Genomic DNA, 12,083 nt, shown 5'->3' on the forward strand with positions numbered 1-12,083 from the left:
GCTTTAAAAAGAAAATAACCCAAACAAAGCCTTGCATTGAGATGATGCACTTGTTACTACATCAAGCTAGCTGGCCAGCCATTTTGGACTTGACGAGTGTGGGGACTGGACCGATTTCCCGTCCAATCCTTCTCCCGTTTCGCGGGAATTTTTTCTGTTTTTTATCAGGTGTGTTCGAAATTCTAGAGAGTGATCTGTTTCAGGATAATTTTTGATGACACTTTATTCCTTTGAAGGGGTAAATGACCAGTGCAGTGTCACGTCATGGGCTGTGCAAGAAACAGGAATGCTTCCTTTGTTGTCTTGCGATAGTGACATGACTGCATGATTAAAGCACAAGTAGAAGAGTTCAGGTGTGTCCGGGGAAGAAGAGGAAGAACTGGTGATACCAAAGCTACAGGTGCTTCAAAGTATCAGTTAGGGATCATATACGCTCACAAACGACATTTATCGTGATCTAAGGGACTCTTCTGACTGAAGAGAAATTTAGAGACGACGATATGTAAATTACGATATTGTCGACTCAGATTGTTTGTTTATGGTTGATTGATTCGCATGTTAAATCCTGGGTCCTTAGGAAGAGCACAAAACATTCACAAGATTTGTCCAAAAAAAAAAAAAAACAAGTACGATTAGAATAACTTGAAGGCTGTTTTTTGTCTCCTCGACCTGCTCGTACAATTCAGGTACCGGTTTCCATTATTTACCCTTTTCGTCAAAGATCTTTGCAAACGTGCCGAGAACGGATGTTATATGAGTCAAATGAGTCAATGAGTCAATGAGTCAATGAGACTCACAGTCAATACAGCAAAAATTTATTGATTAAGCCTAAGCCCTCGTTTCAGTGATTAGGCCTAAGTCCTCTCTGACATTTTAGCTTTCATTTTATGCTTTACTTAACTCCACTCACCCGATGACTCATTCATTAATTGACTCATGCCTCATTGACTCATTGGCTCATTGAATCATTGACTCATAAATACTTGACACTGAAACATGCTGCATCTAAGTTTTTCGACGAAATTGACATTTTCAGGGAGAAAATGTCACTAAAACGTTCTCGCAAAATCGACCGAATTAGTTGATATTATTGGATTTGCTTGGAATAATGCATAGGCAATGAACAGACATACGTCGCACTTGAATGGGAACTGACTCTGAATCGTTCTTGAAGAGCACGGAAGATTTGTGTATATTTGTAGAAAAAATTGTTTCATTATTTAATTTAAAAATTGTTTAAAATAAATTTAACTATTCAATTAAAAGAATAATGAAAAAATGTACCTAAATAAGAGTGTTATCTGCTAAAACTCTCTAAAATTCCGAGGGCCTCTTTTGGTGAATAACCGCTGATTAGTTGTAGTGTAGATGACTCTGAAAACTGCTGATTTGTTGTGCTCAGTGAACAGTACTCTAGACACTGTTGTAGCATGTGGGTGGACTGAGCCCTCTCTTGGTTGGTAGGAATACAGAAAAATAAAAACGTTTTTTCAACGTTTCTGCCTGTGAAATGTTGCTGTTCAGTATTCTCCTATATATACTGCTATTTAAGTTCTAGTATTTGTCAATTTTTTTCTAATATTCTTGAGATTTTCAAAAATACTTTTTCGTGTCTAAAATTCCCAAAACAATTCCTGCGGAATTATGTAGCTAAGCCTATTCTAAGTTGACTTGTCTTCGACGAAACAGGCAAATAAAGGAGACCGGTGGAGTTTCAATGCAAGCTCGCTCGAATTGTGCATTGCCAAGCGTGACAAGCTGAATGTAAACAATCAGCTCGAGCAGACAAAAAACAGCCTTCAAGTTATTTCTATTATTCTTATTGATATTTTTTTTTATATATATAAAGATATTGCTGCGATGAGTTTGTTGAATCTTTAATGCTCTTCGTAAGGACCCAGGAAATTAACATAGGAATCAATCAAGTATGTGAACAAACAATTTGAGTCGACAACATCGTAAATTATATATCATTGTCTTTCTTCAAGCAAAAGAGTCTCGTAAACTGCGTTAAAAATCATTTGTGAGCGTATATGATCCCTAACTGATCTTTTGAAGCACCTGTAGCTTTGGCATCACCAGTTCTTCCTCTTCTTCCCCGGACACACCTGAACTCTTCTACTTGTGCTTTAATCATGCAGTCATGTCACTATCGCAAGACAACAAAGGCAGCATTCGTATTTCTTGCACAGCCCATGACGTGACACTGCACTGGTCATCTACCTCAAAGGAATAAAGTGTCATCAAAAATTATCCTGAAACAGATCACTCTCTAGAATTTCGAACACACCTGATAAAAAACAGAAAAAATTCCCGCGAAACGGGAGAAGGATTGAACGGGAACTCGGTCCAGTCCCCACACTCTTCAAGTCCAAAATGGCTGGCCAGCTAGCTTGATGTAATAACAAGCGCATCCTCTCAATGCAAGATTTTGTTTGGGTTATTTTCTTTATAAAAGCAAAACAAGCTTTTTGTTATCCAGCTCTCCTAACCGTGGATGGATGGTTTCATTTTTTCAGCTGTAAAGGACTCGGAAAATCACAGTTCACCTGGATACTGCTCACTAAAGCTCGTATATGTCTGTGTAATCTACATATGTATGGTCATGTTCCTTTGCTGATGGGTATTTAAAACAACTATTCAGACTATTACAAGGTCAGACGAAGGTAACATGTTAACGAACCTTCTGATAAGCTAAATTTATCTGGTCGAAATATAAAAAATGGGCCTGCCAAAGTATGGAGACTTTCCATGCTTGGAGTAATGCTTTGAAATATGACATGAAACTGACGACTATAAATCAAAGAAAATTTAAGCTTCTTGTAAATAAATTGTTATATGTACATCAGAACATTGTCATTTGTGTTCTTTGGTGGTTACTAGGTTTTCAAAGAATAAAATCACCTTTGATTTGCTAAATTATGTGTTTGTTGCGCTAATCAGAGGCCCCTTTTAGATGATTTTAAGGTAAGAATCGGTGTTATTTCTAAACAACGAAACTGATTTGGCTTTGACAATTCATTTTCACTTACCAAATACAGAATAAGGGCTTCTTGTCAACAATTTGGCTTGTTTATGGCCTGAATTAGGCTCAAAATTCCATTTTGCATCGCCTTAGAGGGGCATGAAGTGTTTGTTTCAAAATTCAATAAACCATAATAAGCCAAATTTTTCTCAACTGATTTTGATAACTGGGTGACTAAAAAAAAAAGTGGTATAGGTTTGGAAGTTATGCAAGAAGGCAGGTGAATATAGTGAAATTTTGAAAAATGGCTATTTTGGGTTATAATTTTAACATCAATTTTGGCCAAACTCTAGCCCCAGGCTCCTCTCTGTGAAAAGCCTTGAGGACAAAGTTACATGCATGAACTGAAAGCTCTATTATAGTAGGGTTCATGGTCAAACTCATTTGGCAGCACAATTTACCAGCGAGGTCTTATCACACTTTCAAAATGCCCCCTGGAAGGCTGGATTTTTGGTGCTCAAAGGGCAAAAAATGAGACCCCCCCTGTAACTCCAAAACTAAAACTCAGAAAAGTGAGCCAAAGTGGCTTTTAAAATATCTCATTATACCCAACTTCTGTGCCAATTTTCAGCCAAATCGGTTGACCACAACTTTTGGCCCCTGGAACACTTTCTCAGACAATGACACTTAACATGTAATACTCGCGGACATTTTGCTCATTGCTCGTATTTTTCCTTGCCCCTGCGAGGCTCGGAAAAATACTACGCAACTCGCAAAATATCTGCGCGTATTATATGTTAAACCATCGAATAAGATGTATATATATATAAATGATTTGCCTAGTGAACTAACATTTAGGATTTTTGCCGACGGTACTAATATCTTTGCGTCAGGAAAAAATCTCAACTTCCTAAATCAATTAATGAATTCTGAACTTCGTAAAGTCAAGCATTGGTGCGACATAGACAAATCATCAATTAATTAAAGAAAACAAACAAATTTATGGTCATTAAGTCGCCGCAAAAGAAGAATGGTGTAGTTAACATTCAACTTCCAATAGATAGTGATGGATCCTACTGTTCATTACAAAGGAAAGATCATATTAAATACCTAGGTGTTTTAATTGATGATGCACTAAACTGGAAATATCAAATTTCGTAAATCAAGTCAAGAATCGTGCGTAATACAGGGATTATATCAATCTTACGGCATTACTTATCCTTGCAACAACTCAGACAACTATATTATTGCGTTCGACGAAAACGAGAACGCAAGCCTAATTTCGGTTTTGCGTCCTGTGTCTTTCGAGTTGGTGTGCCTGTGTACGGCTATGCAGAATTTTTCGAGATTGCTGTAAGGACACCAAAATGGCCCCCCCGCTTGATTTTTGCAGGGGCATGTGTCGGCCGGGAAACTGGTGCGAACTTATGACGACATCTGACCTCGTTTTCGCTCTCGTTTTAGGATATATTTTATATTCATTGTAATGCGCATTTGATCATTTTTGTATGGATTTATGCGCAATAGAAGTATTAAATTAAATTAAACTACGTCACATTCTCGTTACATGTGATAAGACATGTGGCGAACATGTGAGCAGGCCATGTGAGCTCGTCTTCACGATACAGTCGCCGTAGGCCTCGCCATTTTGTGCTCTCAGCGTTGGATTTTGGTGAGTTTAAACGCTTCGATGGTAGCATTTATCGAAATCTGAGGGAATTGTCTTTGTTTATTTTATATGCTAACGAAGGAGTAACTTCTCAAGGTCTCGGTAAAAAGTCTAGTTAACCGAACCGTAAAATGAAAGCTAAAATTTTAACAGTGCTTAGGCCTAATCACTGAAACGAGTGCTTAGGCTTAATCAGAAACGAGTGCTATATTCATCACACGATCGTGTTAAAAAGCCTAGTTTAAGCGAATCGTGAAATGAAATCTTAAATTTGTAAAGAGTTCTTAGGCCTAATTTCTGAAACAAACGCTTAGGGTTAATCAAGAAACGAGTGCTATATTCTTTACACGATCTCGTTAAAAATTCTAGTTACCCGAACCGTAAAATGAAAGCTAAAATTTTAAAAGAGTGCTTAGGCCTAAAACTGAAACAAGCGCTTAGGCTTAATCAGTAAACGAGTGCTATATTCAGCACAAGATCTCTGTTGTCAGGTTTTCACGTTGTTAATACTGGTGACGCGCGCTCTTCCGAGTCCACAGTTCCAGTCTCTGGTCTGTCGAATTACTTAGGCTTTGACGCTCAAAGAACGAGGAATGCACAATACTGTGTCTTTATTAATTATCACAGCGTACCGCATACCGCGTAGCCAGCACAAGTAACATTGCTGCACCATTTTGAATTCATTTGTTTACATAACGCTCTTCCGAGTACACAGTTCACACAGTCTCTTGTCTGTGGAATTACTTTAATAGGCTTTGACGCTTTAAGAACGAGGAATGTCACGGCGTACCGCGTACCGCGTAGCCAGCACATATAACATCGCTGCGCCATTTTGAAATTTAGTCCTAGTGGCGGGGTATTCTACAGTATTGTGCATTCCTATTTCTAGGTACCGCGTACCGCGTAGCCGGCTACGTGGAATATAGTTCGAGTGGCGGGGTATTCTGCAGTTAAGCCCAAACGAACACGACTTTGAATCGCCATGGCTTTCAGGATGTTAACCGTGGGAACAGCTATATTTTGATTGCATTTGTTGACTAGTTACAGTCGCGACAGATACATGCATTGTACATGTAGCTCTTTATCCGGTCGAATACTGTTAGAAATCGGTGGAAAAGTACTCTGAAGGCAAGATCCATAAGGGTGAGGTTGAACCAAGGAACGGTTCCATTTCTTGGCAGGTTTCACATGAATTAGCTACCTGTTTTATGGCACTAGACATTCCTGGCCAAAACACATTTCCCCTTGTTCGACGCAGCAGACTGTCGCAACCAAGATGTGATTCTTAATAGACGTTCGCAGCTCTGAGAGTATCACATCAGCTTCTCCCTTTAGTAATATGCGTTCCAGTATGCTTAGTGAGTCTCGCAGGTCAAAGGAAGGCAAAGCACACGCGGGAGTACTGTGTTTGTCTTGCGGCCATCCTTGTAGAACTACTTGTACCACCGTTTTCAGACTAGTGTCGCGCAAAGTTGCATCCGGCCCTAATTTCATCCAGACGTTTGTCGGGAATGTCCTCGAACACGTTCATGTTCATAATGTGGACACGACGTTCATCCTGGTAGCCTTCAACATAGTCCAGGTGAGCTCTGCTTAGTGTGACTGAAATATAAAGACTTGGGCTTTGGAGCCATGCTTATTAAGGGCATACGTAATATTGCAGCTACATGCTTGTGGTCGTTTTCCACCGTTACTGGTCCACCATAGGTATATTGGTTAATAGCTCAGGGCCATGCAAGACAGCTATTAAAGCTTCCTTTTCTACCTGTACCCAGTTTCTTTCTGACGGTGTTAATGCTCTCGATGCGTACTCAATGGGACGTACTTCCTGAAGTAGCACTGCCCTGATTCCATGCTTGCTACTGTCCACTTGAATAACGACTTCTATGGATGAGTCAACGGTAAGCTAAGCAAGGAGCCGGTGAGATTCTTCTTCAGAGTTGAAGGCGGTTTCGAACTCTTCAGACCAAACAAAAGGAATGTTCTCCCTAGTTAACGCTCTGATTGTTCAAGTGTCCCTGCAAGGTTTGGAAGAAGTCTGACCATGTACTGAACCATGCCACAGGCTTAGACGCTTCACACCTTCTACATCAGTAGGCCCTGGCATACCACGGACAGCATGAACGTTCGCTTCATCTTCTTTCACGCCATCTTTAGTGATCCTATGCCCATGAAATGTGATTTCGGTTAAGCCAGTTTGCTCTTTCTCTTCATTTAAGATGATATTTCTATCTGCACACCTTGCTTGCGCTTGTTGTCACTGTGAGCTTCTGCTTCAGAATTACCACAACCAACGATGACGACATCATCTACAATGTTGAACACGTCTTCAAGAGCACCTAAGGCTTCATCAAGTTTGCGCTGTAAATATTTCGCTTGAGACTTCAAGACCAAAGGGTAGCCTTTTCCACATATAACTCATTGTAGTGAGTTTTGTGGAAGCTTCATCCAGGCGGACATGCCAGTATGCTTCTTTCACATCAAGCTTGCTGAATATTCAGGCATCTTTCAACTACGGTAGCACATCATCAAGTAATGATAATGATAATGATGATAATGATAATGATAATGATAATGATAATGATAATAATAAAACGATATTTATATAACGCCAAAACTTGTAGGCTCTAGGCGCAGTACGGGCAGTTTGTAATGTTCACGCTTGAGTGCAGCATTTAGATACCGAGGATCACTGGATATTCGCAATTTACCATTAGGCTTGTGAATGACAGCCATTTCACTGACCCATTCGGTTGGTTCAGTCACAGCAACTAGTATACCCTTGTTTAGAAGTCGATCTAACTCTTCCTTTACTGCCTCCTGAATTGCAATGGCAATTTTCCTACAATGAAATACTTTGGGTGTTACCTTGTAACATTTTCATCAATTTAGAGGGTGGCCTTGCACAGATCACCAAGCTGTGGAGTAGTTACTTGAGAGATAAACTGATCTTTGTTTGTTGGTTATGAAACCAAGATCCTGAATGGTACTTAGACCTAGCAGGTTTGTATTTAACAAATAGATTCCATGTTGCCGTGCGTCTGTTCAGTAATAGATCACAGATGACGTCAAAATGTGATAAAAATAAAAAAGTGGCACACGAGGAGATAGCCGACTATCACTGATGTTCTTAACACATTTTGACGTCTTCTGTGATCTATTACTGAACAGACGCACGGCAACATGGAATCTATTTGTTTTATACAATAAAGAATTCAACTTTTTCGCATAAAAACTGATGGTGACGTCAATTGTGCGTCTGTCCTCTAATAGATCATAGGCAAGAATCGATCAAAATGCGAGAATAACTTGGGTAATTATTTGTTATTATATAAATCCATTTAGCACCACAATGAACTTAACGTGAGAATCAGTACCGGTGCAAGGATTTTTAATTTTCAGAAAGGTTTTGCCCAATGGTTTCAAGTTAGTCTTGTTCCACATCATTAAGACGCACAGTTGTGGGTGATACTTGGTTCTTCCTCACTCGCTTCTGACAGATACTGTTAACGTCAACTGCACTGTCATTTTGAAATCAGACATCAAGCTCATTTACTGTGAGTGTAGCAGTAACACTGTCAACCCCATTATTAGTACCCATGAGCCATTGATCATCAACTCAGGTGAATTAAGGCCTGGGCAAGCTATTGATCCATTTTATATAACATGAAATAACTTTGGGACATCGTTAGCAGCAATAAGATGTGAAACCTTAACTGCTGTATGGGATAACATATTATCACGTGACATGTCAGAGTTGTTTTAAACACAAAAGTCTCCTCAGCTAAACGGCAACACTTTTTATCATTTTCTGGTGGCTGGATTAACCTTAATGATGTTAACACTATTGGGTACATCTTTTCTGTGCTTGGACATTTTGAGATAAATTTTAAATAAATGTCCGAAAAAAGAATTCACTTTCCGTAGGGGACTAGACACTAGTACGAAATACAGTATATTTCCAAAGATAAAGACATATTTAACAATTAATGGCCAAGCATAGTTTGTTTTCTTTTACCATTTCTAATAGGAGCAAAAGTGAAAAAAAAAATAGGCATAAGCTGTCGCCGTTTTTTATTTTAAGTTCTTTGTCCGTAACAAGTCATGTGGCCTCGTTTGCATACGTCATCCACATCAATATAAAAACTTTCGTGACGTTATTAGTCTGTGAAAGTCTTAGGTTTTTATTACCAAACTTTCAGAACTTAGACCACCCCCTTACTTTTTTGTTCAATAATTTGGGGTCAGGTTGGGGCCAATGTATTTGCCATTCTAGTGTCCCCTAGGGATTCGAGTGACTGGGAAGCTTCGCATTTTCTCTGAATTCTTTGACTTGCCTGTTCGAACGCTTTAGAAGCTTTTACTGCTTTGTTAATTCTTGTAGTTTTCCAGTCACCGTGAAGACTATTTTGTCTCTCAACTTAGGATCCTTTTTTTGGAAATTACTCGCGGATGCTCTAGTTTCGAGTTCCGTGAAAAATTTATCAGATGGTTTATCAAGGGCGAAGGGTGTAGCTAGCGGGGGGGGGGGGGGGTGGGGGGGTCCTGGGGAGCCCGTGACCCTCTCTTTGTAAGCTTTTTTTAAGCAAACAACCAACAATATTCAGGTGGCGAAAACGCCACAATATGGTGAGTACCCTCTGTTTGATACAGTGTGCCCCCCCCCTTTTGAAAAATCCTGGCTACGCCCCTGTTCTTGATATAGAATGTTCCAGAATCTGTGAGATTCGATGACCTCACTGTCAAGTGGATTACAGCTTACTGCTTCTAAGACTTTATCGGGCTTGTTTTTGTCACGAGCGTCGGCCGAGACAAAATTGTCAACAACTTCGAGAACATAAGGCCCTGTACAGTTAAAGATAATGGCAATTGGTACTTTGCCATCTTTCTCCCACGCCCCAGAAGATTCTAAGTAAATTTCCACTTGCCGTTTCCATCGTTTGAAGTTTTCCGACACATGCATTCTCCGAGTTCACATCCAGTTGCGGAGTAAGTCTGAATTGTTCGGTTTGTGCAGTCGCCATTTCATCAACAGAATCCCACCGCTGCCACCATGTTAATTGGCTTCGTTTAAGAGTCGAGAAAAAGACGAGACACTCGGGTAAACAACCCTAAACACAACAGTTAATCACGAAGCCACTATTTCCAGCACATGGCGGATACGACGCACTGCACTATTTTAAGTTCACTGTTCAAAAACTCATGAATTATAACAAAAGATTTTACTGAAACGTCCATTTAGGTTAGTGACATACGTTAGTGCCTTATTATGATTGGTTGTCATTGGTTGTTGTCATATGACCACGTTGGTTATGTTGTGATCATGTTAAATAGAAGTACTTAGGGCGCTTTCCATTTGACAGAACTGACCGGCCAGACCGGGTATTTGGAAGGAATAACTCTACTACGCCTTCAATATAACACGCTTGGAGGACGATGTATACTCCTCCGGAACAATGCGAGGGATTATCGTGCAAGTGTTCCTTCAAATGTTTGCATTTTCTTTGCAAACTGACGGGTCTGGCTGGCCAGTTCTGACAAAAGGAAAGCGCTCTTTGACTTGGGAATAAACTCCTAGAAAGCACGCTTGTGTACAGTGTCCTTTAGTCATAACACCTAGCCCCTTAAACGTCATTAGAGTTGCTTTTTTCAATATGGGAGTCTAAAAGCGTTGTCCAAAAATGAAATTAAATGCAAGGAGAATGTAACAAGGTATATGGTACAAGGCCCTCGTGTTTTCTCTTTTTACTGACAAATTGTAGTTGGCAAAAGTTCCAAAATAAAGACAGCATTGTGTTTTGACCATGAGTCTCAGACAAGACAAAAAGAAATCTTACAAGCGTGTATTGTTCGCCTCGTTGAACTCTGTCGTTTGAATAGTACGTACATTATTTTGCAAAGTCGAGTTCACTTGTTTTTAAGCAAGGGGCGAGTCGTGGAGTTCCACGTCCATTTTCTACTCCTAGTAAATTTCGCTTGAAATACCCGTAAAACGTATATAATGCTTAAAGGTTAGGCGGCGGAAGGGCTTTCGTCCAGAAATACGTAATTAAGTAATTATATGCACGTCCAACTTTAACCCTAACCGTAACTTTAATTTAGCTTAGGCCTAATTACTCTTCAGCGATGATATTCTATGGGAGACTTAAAAAAAATTGTTTTTTGAAAGTGCGGTGTCTTATCTTCAGTAGTGAGGTGAAAAGAAGCGCTACTTACAGTGTATAGAGTTGAAACTCCCAGGTTCAAATCCAATCCACGGATGTGATTTTTATTTTCCTTATTTTCTCTGCTACCACAAGTCCTAAATTAACGATGATAGTAAATTCAAAGCTTGGCAAATTAGGAATTAATGATAATCGTTAATTCAGAGAAGACCTAAGTAAGTTGCCCATGGAGGAGCTGGGGACCTTGTAACTAGCTCCCACGGTTGAAAGGCCTTATTTTTACGCGCTTCCCTGGGTCGAACATTGTAATTTGAAGAAGGCGCCATTTTTTGACTCGCTCAAAGTCAATTTCCATAAAAAAATTTCAAATCCTCACTGTAAACAAAATGCTGCATGTAAAATAGTGATGGAAAGGGCCTTTTGGGAAACATGGAAGGGGAGAGAATCCTCAAGTCACTTCTGAACGGAGAAATAGATGGTCTTCATGAAGGCACTAAGGTATAAGATTAGCATTAATTTTTTTGCTCGTGTATCAAAAAGTCTAATTTTATCCTGCTCTGTTTCTGCCTGTAGAATTATCTAGCGCCACTACAGTTTCCCGTGAAAAACAAAAATGGAGTGAAGGGAAACAAAACTTCAGAGGAAACTATCTCAAAATACACTTCATTTTGTACCAAATTTTTACGATGTGCTGTCGAGACCTTGAAAAAAGTGAAGGCAGAGACTGATAATCTGGATGAAATCACTGCCTCGTTAAAACTAGGTGCGTTGGACAGGAACCTTTTGAGATAAGGGAAGAAAATTGCATTAAAGCCAGTTTTGACATTTCAAATTTTCCATCTTGACAGTCTTAAAAAGACTATTAATTTTTCCTACCTTCTTGTTTTAGTGGGATCCTTGCTAAACAACACATTAGCTGTGCAGGATGGGTATTATTTCAGGTTTATATCTTCCTTGGACGAACTTGCCAAAACAATCTACCTTATCATTGTCCAGCTAATAGGCAAGTCACAGTATGTCAGTGCACTGGGACATGCAAGTGACCTGCTCAAATTTATACAACATGTGAATTCTTGCAAGAGCCACGACAGTGAGAAAACAGTTAAAGAACTGACATCGCTGGCGCTACGTGCTTCTGATACTTTACTACAAGGAGCAGGAAAACTTGAAGAGGTAAAAGTAACGGGTGCACAGCGACCATCACACCTTTGCGTTGTTTTGGAATGGCGGAAACTATCTTTACAATTCCAAGCAGAAGCAATCATGCATTCATCCCTGAAATCCT

General features: G+C 39.6%; 1 protein-coding gene across 1 annotated transcript in view; it reads left to right on the forward strand.

Annotated features, from left to right (window-relative positions):
• Positions 1 to 11,125: 11,125 nt before the first annotated feature.
• The window catches only part of LOC138038258 (separin-like), a 38,429-nt gene continuing 37,471 nt past the window's right edge, over positions 11,126 to 12,083 (forward strand). Inside the window, exons 1-3 of the mRNA XM_068884062.1 lie at positions 11,126 to 11,296; positions 11,372 to 11,561; positions 11,688 to 12,083. The exon at positions 11,688 to 12,083 is cut by the window's right edge and continues 811 nt beyond it. Coding sequence (XP_068740163.1) covers positions 11,228 to 11,296; positions 11,372 to 11,561; positions 11,688 to 12,083 — 655 coding nt within the window. The 5' untranslated portion in view covers positions 11,126 to 11,227. The remainder of the gene's footprint in view (positions 11,297 to 11,371; positions 11,562 to 11,687) is intronic.

The sequence above is a fragment of the Montipora capricornis genome, chromosome 1 (assembly GCF_036669925.1).
Source record: "Montipora capricornis isolate CH-2021 chromosome 1, ASM3666992v2, whole genome shotgun sequence".
NCBI lineage: Eukaryota > Metazoa > Cnidaria > Anthozoa > Scleractinia > Acroporidae > Montipora > Montipora capricornis.